At 39.9% G+C, this 17,778-nt stretch overlaps 2 protein-coding genes across 2 annotated transcripts; both read right to left on the minus strand.

Annotated features, from left to right (window-relative positions):
* Positions 1 to 5,681: 5,681 nt before the first annotated feature.
* Positions 5,682 to 7,529, minus strand: LOC135640946 (peroxidase 57-like). The gene is made up of 3 exons (XM_065155828.1): positions 7,275 to 7,529; positions 6,854 to 7,202; positions 5,682 to 6,296 (listed from the first exon to the last, which is right to left on the minus strand). Exons 1-3 carry the CDS (start codon positions 7,476 to 7,478, stop codon positions 5,848 to 5,850), a joined length of 1,002 nt encoding a protein of 333 aa, XP_065011900.1. The 5' UTR covers positions 7,479 to 7,529; the 3' UTR covers positions 5,682 to 5,847.
* Positions 7,530 to 8,231: 702 nt separating this feature from the next.
* Positions 8,232 to 16,423, minus strand: LOC103986576 (autophagy-related protein 18f). The gene is made up of 8 exons (XM_009404595.3): positions 15,758 to 16,423; positions 12,100 to 12,561; positions 11,592 to 12,023; positions 11,168 to 11,404; positions 10,269 to 11,081; positions 10,001 to 10,167; positions 9,498 to 9,856; positions 8,232 to 8,533 (listed from the first exon to the last, which is right to left on the minus strand). Exons 1-7 carry the CDS (start codon positions 15,965 to 15,967, stop codon positions 9,499 to 9,501), a joined length of 2,679 nt encoding a protein of 892 aa, XP_009402870.2. The 5' UTR covers positions 15,968 to 16,423; the 3' UTR covers positions 8,232 to 8,533; position 9,498.
* Positions 16,424 to 17,778: the final 1,355 nt, after the last annotated feature.

Here is a 17,778-nt window from a genome sequence, read left to right on the forward strand (position 1 = left end):
GGCATGGCGTGACCAACACTGAAGATAACTGGCCAGTTAATTAGTCTTATCCATTTTTTTTCAGGATATATACGTGATAATATCCACACCGGCACTGGCGCAAGGAGTCCGATAATAAAAAAGACGAAAATAATAGAATATGTGCCGTGAGGATAAAACATTTTAGCTGGACCTATAACACCCCATGTGACTCCTACAGAAAAAAACCTTCTTTCGGTAGGGCATGTCCAGGGACTTCCTTTTGGTAACAATTCCGGATGACATATATTTTCTACTGAATGCAAGAACCACCATGCAACAGTAAAGCCAATCACACACGACAGTAAGGTACCTAAAATCTACATGCAAAAGAAACATGGTGAAACGTAATTTAGTAATATAATTAAATTCAAATTTCGAGATATGTATGTAAGTATGTATATATTGCAATTCTCAAATCTATTGTAACACTAGATGAGAATGAATATAGCATAATGTTCCATAAATACCTGCACCAAGAATATTATTTTTGGAGGAATCTTCATATAATGCGATGTCTTCAGCATACTAGTAAAGTTCAAAGCCATAAAAAGTGCAAAAAAACCATATGTTGTGAATGCTATATTTGCAATAGGTCTACCAGGATGTAAGTACCCAATTACGATCTCTAAGAAAAGCTTTACTGAAAACCCCTACAACACAATAATTAGCATATTAAAAAGATGAGTTAAAAGGGAAAATGTTTAGGATATTAGCATTCATGCGATGGATGACTTAATATTCATATGTTTCATCTTACCGAACTAGCAGTGGCTGCAAGTACACCTTCCGGAAACAAAAATATAAACACCAAGGCACAAGCTAATAGAACTCCCCAGTAACGAAGTTGAAGTTGCTCACTAAATATTTCACATACGAGGATCGCGAAACCCATCATCGAGAACAGTATAGAGTAGAACCACCACGAGGGAATAGACTCGTAATTTTGCTTCATCAACCTTGTGTGGACATCTTGCCTTTGACTCTGATATGACTTGGCAAACTGTTGCCATACTGATCTGCTTATGCCAAGAGAGTGAGAAATCACTTTTTAACATGTAAATGGGGGGAATTTTGATTCGAAAAGATTATAACACTATAATTAGATAAGATATATTATGAATATGATTGAATTCTGAATATGGTTATTGAGAAATTCATATTACAGTAGGATTCTTTTGGGGATATCCTTAATGGGAGGAACTCTCTTAATAATTTATCATAAATCCTCTATTCTCGTCTATAAATTAGACAAGACCTTTAAAGACTAAAGTTTCTCTCTCAACCTCCTTAATCAATTAATCTAAGTGATCCCGTGAAAAGATAGAAAGAGAGAATAAGGAGAATTAGATTCTCCTTATATATTGATAACGATTTTCGAATCTAAAGACGATGCCCATATCATACGAAGTTCCCTTTTTAAAGGACACCAATCTAGTGTTATTGATTTCAATTATAGCATAAAAGTTTTTTTCATATTACATATAGCATATCACATATTTTATGCTTAACCGATCATTTCAATTGCAGAAAAGCACACTAAACATCGAAAATATTAAACTAAAAACATTTATGAGATAAAAAAAATTAATGATTCTTACCTCCCATAGAAGAGAGCAACATGAGAGATACTTGAGGAAAAAGTAGCCAAGGTAAAACCATAACAATATATAAGGTAGGTACTGAAGTATAATTTGGAGTAATTATTGTATGCTTCTTCGTCGAATGTGAATGACTTCTCATCTAAAATCCGAGACACATTGTATAATTGCCCATCGACATCAAAAATATCCGATGAAAAAATAGGAAAGCGTTTGGCATCGTAGCCATTGTTCCAATAAGTGAATGGTACGAGAACATAAAGAATAAGAATGAATCCAGCCATCGTGTTGACCATCACATACGTAGGAGTTGCCAGAGGACTGCCTAGGTAGCCTGATATGGTCATCCAATCTAGCGCAAAGGACCCGATGCCTAATCCATGGAATCCAGAACCAATTTGCTGCGCAGTTATCGAGTCTTTCCATATCCAACAAACGAATGACAGAACCGTGATAGAAGGAAAAAAGTAAACAGGAACAATGCTGTAGGCAAAACTTGCAACGATGACTATGATAAAAAACTGATATCGTGACAATTTTCCCTTGACTCTTTTCTCCGGCTCGTGTAACGCTCTACGAGTGAAAACAACGAAGGCACGTTAAATAAATAAATTAAAAAATAAATAAATAAATGTCTCATGTCTTTTGCATTGTTTACAAGAAGAGGAACGCCACCTAACCTGTAGAAGGAGACGTCTACTAGAGTCGAAGGCCACCACATATAGGGCGAGTCCACTAGCAACTTCATGAATATGCCAGCAAACCCAAATCCGAGAAACTACACACCATAAGGCATTTACGACAGTCGTTAATACATCATATACTTGGTTCTTCACCAATTAACTAAAACATCGAAGACCTCGATCACCATATTATTATGTTTTTTTTTTAAAGGATAAATAATAATATTATTATTTTTCTTTAAATATACAAATTACTACATTTCACGAGAAGCAGAAGCAATCACCTGAATCGATAGCACGAGCAGCATGGCCGGCAGTAACGGGATATCCTTGTGGTAGAAGACTTTGGATATGGACAATATATCAAAGCCGAAAGGATAACTAGCTGAAGCGGCCAACACGTTGGTCACCACATGTTCTTTCAAGTTGAAGGGGCCCGGATTCAACGAGAAACTCCACTTTGTGCATGGCATCCTTACCACTTTGTTTGGGAGCGTGTTAGCCATTAGTTTTCCGACTATGAGCACGATCATGTTGATGCAAGTAGGTGACAAGAAAAGGAGTTGCTGTCGGAAACCAGATAGTGCCGAAATTATGGACCCAAGGATGCAGATGGGGATTCCGATAAACCATGTTCGAAACGTCAAGGCCTGCAATGTATTATCATCGGTTGGTGGCACCGTCAACCGAACTTGCTCGATCGGAGAATCGTCCAGAATCGAACCTGAAAGACGAGAGGGAGGGAGGGAGGAAGGAAGAAGAACAAATTACATGGTGCATCGGGCAGTGGGTAAAACGAAAAATGTCACGGCACATCACCTTCTTCCTCCGCCATTTGGTTAGGCATCCTGTAAGAGAATAAGGAGTATTATTGAGCAGCTATATAGTGGAAAGAAATCATTCTCCGACCATTAACAGAAACGATTTTGATGTTGTTGCCAAATATACTTACTTTTATTAGTTTCGAAGGTGTAGGTGTGACCGAGCTAATTATGGAATTAAATCTGTCAGTGATAACCAAATAATAGTAATAAAGTGTAAAAAATCATTGATGTTGTTGGCCAAACATACATACTTACTTTTATTAGTTTTGAAGGCGTAGGTGTGACCGAGCTAATTATGGAATTAAATCTGTGAGTGAAAAACAAAATAAGTGTAAAAAATCATGAATTCTTCATGATGAGGAAGAATTATGGTACTATTTCTTTCCTTGGAAATTACTAATGTGGTGCGATGTCGCGCAGTGGTTTTTTTTTTTTTTTTTGTGGCCCCGTGTGCCAGAAGTAGCACCGGAAGGATATGTGGTTTCGAGAGAGAGAGTTGTGTATTTAAGATATTTGTGTTTCCTTAGCTTCGTTGAAACCCCTTGCAGACAATGAATGGGTCTAAGGAAGTGCAATTGCTATTCTCATTGTCCGTGATAGTGGTAATAATGATGGGACGTGCGTTGACATCAGCTCCTCCAAGATAATGATCCGTGCCTCGGTTTGACTTGACGCGCTTGACCGAGGCAGACCAGGATGACGACCGGGGCACGCCACATCCTGCGTAAGCCCGGTTCTTCACGCAACGCCCACATTGGTGTCGGACGCTATCGAAAGTACGGATCTGCCCCCTGCAAGCGGACACATCAGGAAACAATAAACTTCCCTATAAAAACCCTCGCGTTCGGCTCGAGAAGGAGTAGAGGAGAAAAAAGAGAATCTCATAAGACTATCCGCTGACTTGATTGTCGGAGGGGTCGGGTCGAGCCTCCCGACCCTACCTGTGTGCAGGGACGAAGATGGAGCGCCTCTCACCGCGTGCCTAGGCGAGGAGTTCCCTTCCAGAGGAAACGACAGTCGGTCACCCCAATAGTCTCAAGGGTCGCTCAGGAAGATCTCCAATCATTCGGATCCGAACCCAATCGTATTGGCTCCGAGGCCACGGTTTAAGGTTGTTGACACCAATCGTCCGTATGGCCTCCTCCACGTAAAGACAAGTGGAATCTCAAGAGGCATGGGGAGGAGGTCTAAGCGATGGGGGAGTATCCGCCGGATTCAGTGTTAGCGGGTTATTTGGGTGGAAGTTCAAACCCTAACTCTTCTCTCTGGTTGGTCTGAGTACCATAATCTCCCTTCTCTCCCAACCTCAAGCCTTGTTTCTGCATTACTACTCTCACACCCTTTGACGGTTCACCATACAAGCCTTGTGACTGTGATGATCACACTGCATGGGAGGTTAGATTGGATGCCTGGGTTGGGTAACATACGGATGGTCCAGGTAACCAACCTATCAGGGACTTCCTCAGTTTGCATTACCTTGTGCTGTACTTTAGTTTGTCTAGTTTCTGTGTTTAGTTTATCTTTTTTTTTTTTTGTCTAGTCTTTTTTATCTTATGTGTTATGTTTTATTTTATCTAATGTCTGTGTCTGTGTTTGTATTTAAGTTTAAATGAATGTATGAGACGTTTTATATATTTAGTTTTTTATTTTAAAATAAAAATTATTCTAACAAAAAAAAAATCATCATCATCACCATCATCAAATGTGACCAGAACAGAATTTAAATAATATATTAACATAATATTTATCTAAAAAAATTAATAAGAAAAAGCTTACTAATTATTTTTCCCAAGGGTGACCGGTCTCGGCGGCGCCGAGGGTGTCACGGCCAGAGTGTGTGTGCAGGGGATGCGCGCTGGATGTCGCTTATCTCGACGTACTTGGGCGCAAGGCCGTCCTTGGTTCTCTGTGAGATGGAGAGCTGCCGGAAGAACCGGACTCCGGCATAGGGAGAGAAGCCGCCATCATCCTTGGTGCGGCCGTCGGGGGCGTCGAGCGGCGACGGGGGACGGCGACTGGGTTGGTTCCGGGGTCGAATGTCCCGGCCTCGATCCACGAGTCCAGGAGCTCGATCTCCTGCATTTTTCCGAAGCCGGTCTTGGCGGCGCCGAGGATGTCACGGCCACAGAGAGTGTGTGCAGGGGAGGCGCGCTGGATGCCGCTTATCTCGACGTACTTGGGCGCAAGGCCGTCCTTGGTTCTCTGTAAGATGGAGAGCTGCCGGAAGAACCGGACTCCGGCATAGGGAGAGAAGCCGCAATCATCCTTGGTGCGGCCGTCGGAGGCGTCGAGCGGCGACGGGGGACGGCGAGTGGGTTGGTTCCGGGGTCGAATGTCCTCCATGTTCTATCTATCATGTAAGAAGACCAGCATGCGTGCATTCTGGATTGCATTTCAAACGAGTAACTTACGGATTAGAGGAACTTTGTCGGACATGCCCCCAACAAAAACTTCGTTGAATCATTCCAGCCTCATCCATAGGTTACGACTGACTCCGATTGCGTCCGAATCCCTTACGTAACAACGAACAATCATAATAATAGACGATAAAAACAAAAAATGAACGGGCATTTGATGGAATTTAGGATCTAAAGCGACCAAGTAGCAAAGAGCTTTTAGCACCCATAAGATCCAAGGAGGTACAGCATCAGCCGAAGTGACTCGAGAATCAATAAGGCTTGTTGTTACATATGGCATCGATACAGAAAACTTGGAGTCGTCTCATGTTCCATCGTTTATGCTTCGACAATTTGATCTGATCTCCCCGTCTCGTCCTGTTAAAACGCCAACGCTTCCCAGTTTGATCATCGACTTGGAGAACTGAGCGAGAAAGAGCTTTGGATCATCAACATAGGATGCAGCCAATCTACTAGTGAAGTCGGTGAAAGCCAAGTTCTGGTCGAGGCGCAGCACCGCCCGGTAATCGAGCAAGCCTCGGTAGAAAGAGGTGTTCAAAGTGAAAGGCGAGGAGGAGGCAGCTGCTGCTTGGTTCATGAAGACTTTGGGATCTTTGCTCACGTTCTTGATCTCCACCACCTCGAAGGGGCATTTGTGTCGGAGCGTATCGAGCAGGCCAGGATCTATGTGTGGGTCAGCTAAACCGCTACCGCGGAAGTTGTAAAGCCTGTCGATGAAGAATCCGCAGTGGCACAATCCAATGCTATGAGCCCCTACAACGATCGAGCAACCTTATCGTGAGAGACTCGAAATATTTCGACGTTGTGATGCATTCCATGTATCATCTCAAAATTAACATCTCATCTACTTTTGACTTGAGATCTTCTGATCAAATGATTTGTTCTAACATGACTTTTCCATCGTCCACGAACTCTTCAAAGGTCAACAGATAAATGGATAATATCTATTAGGTCATAATAATTGATTAGAACTCACCCAATCTCAGTCTAGCCTGATGGCCGAGCCCTCGTTTAGCTACTGGGGACTTCCTAAATCGACTCGGGTTAATCCGAACATGAGCACCCTTCTTTCATCCTTCCATGTGAGACTTCGACGGTGCATTGTTTCCGTTCTCCGATGAGGGCGCAGACTCGTACGCCATTAATGCCATGCACATGACATGTGATGATGCACTCAAGCGCCTACCGAGAGTATCTAGACGTACTATATTCTTTGTTGGACTTCTACTCTAAATCTTAGTGGAACAGCTTAGACAGTCGAAGTAAGATAGCCATGAAAACAAATCTCTCTCAGGTGAGCTAAAACTTACCTAGTAGTGTTGTGAGATCTACCAAATCAAGGTTGATCGTTTGGAAGGCAGATAGGGCAGCCTGGACGGAGAAGGACGGGCCAGGAAAATGAGCATCTTCCATCAAAGAAACAGTCCCATCTCTTCGCCCGGTCGGAAGAGGGTACGCCTCTCCCCCTGACAGTGCGACCCCATCTCTTGCGGCCAGCGCTAATATGTCAGCACAGGACACGACCCCGCGGCATTCCTTCTCCACTTCAGCCTTGATGTCGTCGATCACGTCGAACGCCCTCAGTGTCAGGTTGGGAGGAGCCTCCTTCTCCGCTATATTGTAATCGGTGCTGTCGACGAGCACCGAAGCATCACATCCCTGTAGCGAAGCAGATCTCACAACTCCCCGAAGAGAAAAAACTACTGGATGGGTAAGAAAAGTAGAACATACTTTGATGAAACAATCATGGAAATGCAAGCGGATAAGGCCGGCAGGGACTGATGGGTCCTTCTGGCAATGCTTTTGCACCACCTCTTTCACGATGAGCTCCGCCCTGGGGCATGAGTCCCTGTAGAAGTTCAGTTCTAGAGAGAAGGATGTGGTGAGAAAATGAGCTGCGAACAAGAGGAGGAGGGACGAAGAGAGTGCTGCCATCGCAGAGAATAGCCTGTGCTCTCACAGTAGCGTCGTAGCAGATGAGGGCAACTTATGGGAGATGCGTGCCATCGCCACCAACGCTACAAATTTACGAGAGCCGTGCGATTCTTGTTTGTGTGTTCAACGAGATCTTGGGATGTCACATGAAGTCAACATCTAACTAATCAATGCAGCACCAATTTTTAATCGACTGATTCCTCGTTTCCAGATCAAATTATGTCCTGTTTGGTTTAGTTTGGTTAAAAATAGCTGTAGATGCAAATACTTTAACCTCTCATCTCCAGTTTATTAGATCTCACTACTTCTCTTCGCTTGGGTTTCCGAGAAGGTCAAAGTCGCGTGGAATAGATCGTAAGCAACCGTGAATAGATTTCTTGTCGACACGGCTCTTGAGCTCCGTAATAAGAGACGCTTTGACCTTTCTGAACTCGTTTAGCTTTCGGAGACTCGACTCCGCTGCTTCCGAGAAATGGGAAAAGCCAATGAAAGCCCATAGCTTCGTCCGAATGCCGTGTCTCACACAACTGAATCTTGAATCGGTGGTGGCTCCTCCATGCATGAACCTGTTTACGAAATCTATCATATCTATCCCTTATTACCTGCTCGGATTGGCCAATCCAACACAGCACACATGAAACAAGGATTGCATCCATGCAATTCACTCAGACATCCAATCGAGATCATAAAGCGAAACAACCAACTTCAAATCAAAACAAAAGGCAAGGAAAGCATCACACGATCAATCCAACATAACGCACATCAATATCTGCATTCTTATATACCCAACACTAAACGATAGACGTATTTACAAGTTAGTGATGCTTATTGGCAATATAATGTGAAGATTCGTTATGTACAAATATTCCCAAGAATGAAATTCCCAACTTCCTTACATCATAACCTTTCATTTCAGAGTTGAATTCCTTTCTGCTTTGCATTTCCACAAGACGTATACATGTCTACAAACACAAGATTATATCTCCACGGACAATTAAAAAATAGTTGCTACACACCTGAGATCGCACCGGTTCTTAAAAGTTTCCCCAACTCCACTGTAAAAGACACGTCAAAACCGGGAGTTAGAGATGTGTCCAAATCGCAAGCAAACAAATGGCTCCTTGAGACAGTATAATCTTACAATTAGCGCCATGATATATCATGGAAGAAAATGAAACATCCAAAGGGCAACATACATGAAAAATATATATATATATATAAAGCACACTACAATAACCAAAATAATAAGGCATGAAAGGTTTACAAATCAACAGCTTGGTGGCAAGGAAATTCGTAGAGTCCTAACCATAATGCTACAAAGAAAATGTGAATAATTATCTCCCAATGCTAGAATTTAAAAATGAAAACATATAAGTGAAAGGAACTAACTCTACTTTTAGACTATTAGTGGTTCACATATAGTTCCTAAAGCCAACCAGATAATGAAAGCTCATTCACTATGGACTCTAGTAATATCAAACAGTAAAGAGGATAATGAATAGCCATTATCAGAACAAGGTATGGAATACAGTTCACGAATGAATAGTAAGACGATTACCATACTGACAGAAATTCTAAGACACAACATGTTAAAATACTAAATAGACAAACTGAAAATAAATGATGTTTCAATTTATGCAGGACCGTACAATGATATGCCACTGACCAAGGTTTCAAATACTAGTCAGTACAGAGCATACCAACTGGTATATACCAGTCCAATAACGGACTAGTATCACACCATACCGGTCAGTATTTGAAACTGGACTGCATGAGTTATACTGCCTGGCAGGCACACATTGTACCAGTCCGTTAGATTACCGAAATCAGTATCAGGTAGACACCTAATATCTTGACACCCACTCTTTTGTTTTACATGAAGGGTAAAAAATGTCGGACATTGAAAGAAAATACTACAACACTCAAATAATAGATGATAAATTGACAAATATAGCTAAGCCAGACTTCATGTGGGCATCATTCGGCTCAAATCATGCAAAAATGAAAGCTAAGATTCACCTCAACAGATCCCATTGTCATATCCAGAGAGTGGGTCCTGGATCTTCAGGTTCTTCATGTTATCTACCGGGTCAAGTTGGGCTTCCAAATTCAAGTCATCGCTACCATTTACAAACTTGACCTGACCTCTTATATTTTGGCTATTTGTAGTGTTATGTACAAAGCCCTTGTTGGCATTTGCAAAGGATCGGCTCCAATCATTACCACTGATGTCATTTGGAAGCTCAGCAATTGTGGCATTATCAGATATGCAGTCCAGAGAGCTGCTGCTGCTTCTATGTGAAAGCCTTCCACTTTCTAACAGTCCTGATTTCTGGCGCGGTATTGACCCCAATTTGTTGACAACAGTTGCGGTTGTCCTGAAACAAGAAAGAGAATATATATATATATATAGAAGAAAATATAATTAGGACTGATTACTTATAAGGGCAAAGCAAAAATACTCGAGCATTTCAAACTGCAACATGGATGATTTTGGCAAAGTTATCAGAATCAGACCAGACCTTGGTTGCTGGAACATGGGAGTTTGGAGATAGTCAAAAACTGGAATCAGATCTTTCGATCTAGTCTCGATTGTACAGCTTGTGATCTTTTCTATCTCAATTTCCCCATGGATATTACTACTGTTATGTTCTTTAATATTCTCATCAATCATCACTTGAAAGCAAACCTGCAAGTTAAAATTCATGCAGGCACAAAAACGCATGATCAAATAGAAGAAAAATAACCCATCAGGCAAACAATCAAACTCCAACATAAGACATGAAATACCTCAGACTTTGCCCATAGTGGGGTACAAGCTTCATGAACATGCAACTCTACCTCCGATAAGTATGCATGATGAGTTTCTTCACCACTAAGCTTCCCTTTCATGTCCACAACACTACCAGCAGGATAGATGCTAGTCCCCTTTCTAAGCCCTTTCTGGAAAATTTTAGCACTCTGGTCATTTCCATGATCACCGTATATGTCCACATTGTCACTCCTGTCTCTTCTATTTCTCTTATGACAGACATCCCATTTCTGAAGCGCCTCAACATCTAACCTTCCATCAGCTTCTTGTATTGACTGATAAGAAGCATTACTTGAGCCAGATACACTGATGCCATAATTTTCACCTATCCATTGCCGCAACACATATTGTATAATACAGCCAGAAGGCGCAAATACAAGCAAATAATATTTTGTCCTGACTGAGCTGATATCAATCTGAAGACCAGAACCCTTGCAGTTATGGAATGCCGAAGCAATAGCACCATAAAGAGGACTGACCTTGCCTGTCGCAGCTGCTGCAGCACCACTGACGGCACCTTTTAAACCATTACTCCCATTCCTTATTCTGCTTACGGCTGATAACGTGAGTGGAGTACCAGATGCAAAAAGGCTCTGGTGGCTATGCTTCGAAGATGATGAACTATAAGGTAGATGTCCTGATTCATAGCAACTGTTTGCAAATTTACCCTCATTTAAATGAGGTTTCGTAGTTGCTCCAAATGCAGGGAGTGCAAATAAATGACTGGTTCCTCTTGAAGAGCTGATCATTATCCATTTGCTGTCATCACTAAAACTGATGTCCTGTATAATCTGATAGAGAGCACAAAGGAAATTATCAAATTATATGTCAACAGATCAAGATTAAGAGAAACATAAGAATTTGCAAGAATGATTACCGCATTCGTTATGCCACGCTGCAACCTGTAAAGATGAATGCATGTTCCTTTTATATCAGACTCTGTGGAGCCTCCACGCGGAGAGGGTACAACACCAAAAATGTTGATGTTGTGACCATGAATAGAAGCTGTTACTAATAACATTCCACTAGGGTCGAAGCACAATGCAGAAATAGGACTTGAATGTGCCCTGAACTGGGCAATGACTGACTTAGAAATAATGTCTCGAATTATGACCTATCAATTCAAAGAGAAACAATTCAACTTTTGGATAGATAATTTTTAAACTAATAGCTACCTATTAAGAGGAAAACATATCCCATATTAATCTTTTACCAAGCTTAAAAAGGTAGACCATAGAGCAAAGATGAATTATAATATTTGCAAAAGTACATAATTCTGAACCCAGAGTACAGCATCATACCATGCCAGCATTTTCTGTATCAGATTGTTGTCCATTCATAGTACCATTGAGTTTCAAGCTGGAATTCCCTTGCTTTCCAGAACCATTATTGTCCACAAGAAAATCTGAGTAATACTTGGAGAGCTTCTTATATCCCATGTCTCCAAGTGTCACTAGGCCAGCGGCAAGCTGCTTACTTGATTCCTTTGCAAAGTTTGCTACCAAACTACCATTCGAATGTGGCACGGACACACCTGTAGCAGGATACATGTGTTGGGGGCTCACACGGCCAGTGCTTGAAAATGCTACTGGGTTACCACTATATGCCAGCCACCTTGTACCAATTGCCAGTGGTCCATAACCTATGCCACCAGAACCAGGGCAAGCCGGAACTATGGGGTAAGTAAGAACCGTATATTCTCTCTCCAAAGTTGCAGCGTCTAAACAATGTATCTGCATCATGAGTCGTATTAAGGCTATATCTGTGCAGCTAAAACTTGTTGAGCATTAAAAAAAAAGTAATACCTACCTGGGTAGCTTGACAAACCACAATAACTCGAGAACTGCATCTGACAGAGAAAACAGCTGCCCTGAACTTCAAGGTATGTACATAATCATGGGTCCTTAGAGAATAAAACCGAAGATAAGTAGATAATAGATTATCACTACCCAGATCATGATGACCATTGGACTTATTACAAGGAGAACCACACCCATCAGGGTCATTGCCATCCAAAGTAACTGAACTATCTTCAACAACAATCAACAATGGGCGAACATCTGCAAACTTATCTTCACGGTATTTTGATGGAATTAATTTCTTTTGCATTTGAAGAAAGGAAACAGGTCCATCATGTCTTGATACCAGCTGTCTAACATCATCTGCCAGCTCAACATCCCAAACCTGGAAGCCAGATCTGTAACCCAACAAAAGAACTTGCCGAAGATGACCACCTTCACATTCCAATTTATCAAATCCAGCCCAGTACACCTTTTCACCAACATCAATTATTAACCAGTACCGAATATGCATTTAACATGTTACACAAACAAAGCAAAGGAGCACAAACATGAATAATTAGTGCTTAAGTGTATGCACATTTTAACTCCATATTGATGTTAGGCAATGTCACCACATATTACCCAGAAAAGGGGATGATAACTTCAACTTCTGAAAATAAACATACATTGGATGCAACCTTTCTTTTTAGATATCAGTTTTTACAATATGAAAATTAGTAGAATGTACGTCACTCTTACCACTTCCTAATTCTCAAATTGCTCAAATTCAATAGGAAGCAATGCCAGTCCTAACTAAGAAAGCCTTAAAAGAGCATCAAGTATCTGTTCACCTTTTTTTGTTAAATGGAACTAAGCAAGACTTCTGATAAATCGATGAATTAGATGATATAGTCTTATGGTAGCACATGAATGTCTCAATGTATTAGATGTCCATGGTAGTTTCATGCAAGGGCTGTTGTACCACCCAATATAGTACGATACGGGCAGTACATACTAATCCAACAAACTGCCGAGACATGGACCGCCGCCCCGTATCGGGCGGTATTCAAAAGGGAGGTTTGTATTGGGCAATACAAGCTTTGTACTGGGCGAAACGATCGAAATTTAACTGTTACCAAGTTATACCGATCAGCAATGATTGAATTTCAATCAATATTGATCAATGGCTATGATTCATCTTGATCCAATGATCAATTTGACTCTTAGACCACTTTGAAACCTAATTTAAACCCTCTCCCTCCCCTCTTTCACTCTCACAACTTCTAAACTCTCCTTCTCACGCATTCTCACTCTCTGAGGTTGATCGTTGATCATTCTTTTTCAAGGTTGAACGTTCTTATGATATGGAGCAGTAGGTCAGTGGCGATAACATAAGTTTTGGTATTCTCCAACCTCCCCACACATACATGTCACAACCATACTTACCTCAGGAGGCTCCTCGGATAAGTATTGTTTAGGATAATCAAGAGATAACCGTCACCACGTTGATGCACCAATGACATAAAGTTTATCAGCACACTATGTCATTGGAGCAATTTCAAGATTGGATCCGACATATATACCATATCGATATATAAATTCATAGGATCGAGGACCTCAATCCACTGGCTGTAGAGGCCCGCCGTTCATTTCGATGGTAAAAGCAGGTATATTCAATTTGTTGTAGCTGTCTACTTGATCTATTCAAATCTTTTTAACATATAATCTAACATTTCAACTCGTATCTTTGTAGATGATTCAATATCAATGGAAGAACCATTCGAAACGTGTCATAAAGCTACTCTTCAAAGTCCAAAAAAAGATAAATCTGCTATCCCTTCCTTATTTGAACATTTTCTTATTGAAATTGAACTAAATTTGCATTTAAGTTATAATTAAAATGCTATAATTTAGTTTTTTATTTTTCAGATATTTTCTGAGAATTTTCGACCATTTTTTGGTTCTATTGGTACGTACCGGCATATCAACATACGGTCTGTTGGTACGAACCGGTATGTACCAATCTGAGCCTAGACCAGCACCACCAGTCAGCATAAGACTGCAAACTTTGGTTTCATGAACATGTTTAAATGTGTTATGAACCATTTGTGCTAGCATTGTCAACAGTTGCATCGCCAACTAATTACTGGTGCTTTGGTCATGCAACGTAGAGCATAATAACTTAAAAAGTAACGTCAAGTTTTCCATAACTGAAGGACAACTATGTCGGTCTTCACAATACTTGTGAATTTTAATATTTCATAAAACTAAAGAAAAGGAGAAGGCCATAGCAGACGATTCAAAGTAAAATTTACCTTAAACTACAAAATAGTTATTTTTAGTACTATTAGTAGATCATATCTTTATTAACTCAATATTTTCTTGATTTACAATCAACAGATTGTTTCTTCTAATTCTTGTGTGGGTTTATGGTCGGGAAGTATGTAAATAAATGATATCTTTTAGTACTAATTGTGGATCACAAAACAGTAGTTATCAGTTCCATCTACTTCAAAAGAAATTAAGTTTCAAAAAAGAAATTAAGTTTCGAAAAGAAAAAAGTATACTTCTGCATGAGCCAAATTCATCCTACATCCAGGTTTTTCAATATAGAGGAACACCAAGAAAAATCAGAATAACTCATCTAGTGCCAAATAGCATTAATAAGTTGTTACCACCTTTAAAAAGACTAAAAAACACAAGTAATATACTTCAATTTGAGATATATATGGTTGCATTAACTAGGTCGACTGGCATTACCAAGTGCGCATGATTGATTTAAATCCTGCCAAAGCAATCAAGGAATATATTGTTCTTAACATATTTCTGGCTATCTCCAATAGCAAGTAAAGTTTTTCTTAGTTAAAACAAATTTGTATTTTTAGATTTGAAAAAACTTTCTCAGATCATGTTGCATGCATAATCTATTAATAGCTATTGCATTCAGATGGACTTTTACACTGTATACCCATGCTGCATGAAGATATACTTTTCCATAAAACTAAAGCCAATTAGCATCGCCATGATTATACATAATGACAACCACACAGCACGAATCAATTCAAGCACTACAAGAATCCAAATCAGAAAGGTAAAAAATGGATAGTATGTGGAATTTATGTTGTGTGATTCTAAATAGATACTGTCGTTGGTCAAAAGCTAATCACTATTCACGAAGTAACACGTCAACAACTATTCATTCAGTATATGCAAGCTTGACAACCCAGATAATAAAAATACTACACGACTTGGTTCCGCATGTCATCATCTCTTTTTGGGTTGATTAATAAAGCAATCTCTAAAAGAAACCAGAAATTCATGACATCAACCAAGAAAATTCTCTCTATGCTTCAATGTAAAGGGCGCATAGAGACGGTGACAAGAGAAAACCTAACTTCTGGCAAAATCCAGCTAAAATACCAGTAAATGAAAAAGGGTATTTGATTACAAAAGAAGAAACCTTTTATACCACTCAAGTAAAACAAGCATGAACTTCTCTTTCAATAATGCCATATTAATTCCTTCTGAAAAGAAACATAGAAAGGTAATTGTGCGATCAAATTACTCCTTTTTCCTGGCATAAAGTAAAATCCAAGGATCAACTAATTTTTGAGCTGAACTAAAGCAAAATAGAAGTTCATATAAAATCCCAAAGTAGGACCGGACCAGAAGGCTGCAAGCGGTACCTGATCGCGGCCTGCATCATCATGGCGATTGGAGATCGAAGACACTATGGACGCCCCCGCGGAACGCACGTTAGATGCGACGTTGGACGCACCCGACGACACGATCCTCATGTAATTCGACAGTGACCGGACCGAGAAGAAGCCGTTGCCGCCGCTCCGGCCGTTCCTCGGCGCACCGTCGTCCTGATGCTTCTGCGCATCGTTCTTCATCCCCCAACCCCCAAATTCCACCAGAAACGAACCCCGACGGAGCGAAACAACAAAGAAACGGAATCACGACTCGGGCTCGTCAAAGAAAAGTTATATCTTGCGTATCATGACCCGAGGGCTGTTTCTTTGGACTTTTCTTGGGCAACAAGAAACAGCCCAAACCCTTCTTCTAGCTGCGTAGCCTCTCCATCTCCCCCAGAGGGAAAAACAATAAACTAGAAAGAGCTCAACGCAAGATCCAATCCTTCTTCCCAAAACCGATCCTTCGATGAAGAAAACCTCGTACCTGCTCGATTCTACGCCTTCTTGATGGAAATCTAATTCAACTGCTCGGAGAAATTAGGGCTTTCGGGATCAATTCGGAGCTTTTCCGCGAGCTTATCTAATTTTCCCCTTTTCGGGGGAACGATGACACGGAGAAGAAATGCGGGTGATCAGATAAAGAGTCCCGTTTACGTCTATCTCGTCTCCTCTCTCTCTCTCTCTCTCTCTCTCTCTCTCTCTCTCCTTCTTTTATTATTATTATTATTATCTATTTCGAGGAATTATTAATTATTATATACTACTATAAATATTAACCTTTCGACAGGTTTAATTTAATATAGGAAAACAAATATATCTAAATTCGATGAATTAAAGCAACGGAGTTTCCATGAGAGACACGTCTTTGTTTCGCCCGTTTTCCCCTCCACGCGGCGACGACGAATCGAAGCTCGACAGGCAATCGGAGCGAGGGGTCCATGTACTGTGTCTCGGTTGATGTACCTAATCACCTACCATGGTTTTACTAATTTTAAATACAATAAATGGTGATTCATATCTTAATTAATGATCCAAAAAAATATTAAGATATTAAGTATACAAAAGATATCTCCTTAATTAATCAGCCCCTTCGTGTAGTGGTGAGATTCCTCCTCGTCTTAGTATGTCGTCTGAACCATTCAAATCATTTTAATTTTGATTGGTTTCCCAAATCAAAATAGGATGTTGACGGTCAACCTCACCACAAGTGGCCACCTCTATTCAGTTTCCATTGGTTGGAGCATCTATTTTAGTAAAAGTATAAGGTGGACTCTCTTGTCAAAAACCCTTTTATGTTATTGGTAACCCCTTACTATTAGTAATTTTTAAAAAATAATAATAAATTTAACTTTATTAATTATAATTTCTAGATTATAAATTTTTCTTTATTATTTTTTAAAATTATTTAACATCTAATCTCGTTCGATACTCTCTCGATATCATAGTCCCGATTCAAGGTAAAGGTATCATTCTATCATCGTCTCTATCTTTCCAATCACGAGCCCTTTATTATTATCCTTATCGACTCCCGACTCAATTATAAGTCGAAGAAGAAATGTCTCTACTATTTCTCTTATAATCATTTTTTCTTGCACATATAATTATACTAGTCCAGATCCAAAAGATGTGAAAGATAAAAACAAGCGAAAAATGAAAAGATGATGAGTATTTATGTGCAAATAGGATATTTTAGAAGTATTAAAATTTCTAAAAATGGGTTGTAAATAACAAAAAAGAGTTGTGAATAGGTATCTACCTATTTTAAACTTAAAATGGATATATATATAACTTTAATTTAATTTTTTTTGATTTTGAAGGATAAGTGTATTTCTTGAATAATAACAAAAATAAATTTAGACAAATATTTCTTGGATGATAAAATAAAAGCAAAGACATCCGCTCTCTCGAATATATTACTTAAATTTCTATAGATTACACAACAATAATATGCAAAGAGAATCCTAAGGAGACATGTATTTTGTGTTCTAAAGCAACAACATAATTTAAAC

Source organism: Musa acuminata, chromosome BXJ3-6 (assembly GCF_036884655.1).
Source record: "Musa acuminata AAA Group cultivar baxijiao chromosome BXJ3-6, Cavendish_Baxijiao_AAA, whole genome shotgun sequence".
Lineage (NCBI taxonomy): Eukaryota > Viridiplantae > Streptophyta > Magnoliopsida > Zingiberales > Musaceae > Musa > Musa acuminata.

What these genes read in the sequence shown, in the direction of transcription:
- LOC135640946 (XM_065155828.1), bottom strand. Translation starts at nt 7,478, where the DNA reads ATGGCAGCACTCTCTTCGTCCCTCCTCCTCTTGTTCGCAGCTCATTTT. An exon ending in TCCATGATTGTTTCATCAAA is followed by an intron (nt 7,203 to 7,274) that starts GTATGTTCTACT and finishes GCTTCGCTACAG; the next exon opens with GGATGTGATGCTTCGGTGCT. An exon ending in AGATCTCACAACACTACTAG is followed by an intron (nt 6,297 to 6,853) that starts GTAAGTTTTAGC and finishes CGATCGTTGTAG; the next exon opens with GGGCTCATAGCATTGGATTG.
- LOC103986576 (XM_009404595.3), bottom strand. Translation starts at nt 15,967, where the DNA reads ATGAAGAACGATGCGCAGAAGCATCAGGACGACGGTGCGCCGAGGAAC. An exon ending in ATGATGCAGGCCGCGATCAG is followed by an intron (nt 12,562 to 15,757) that starts GTACCGCTTGCA and finishes GTTGGTGAAAAG; the next exon opens with GTGTACTGGGCTGGATTTGA. An exon ending in ATACAGAAAATGCTGGCATG is followed by an intron (nt 11,405 to 11,591) that starts GTATGATGCTGT and finishes TTGAATTGATAG; the next exon opens with GTCATAATTCGAGACATTAT.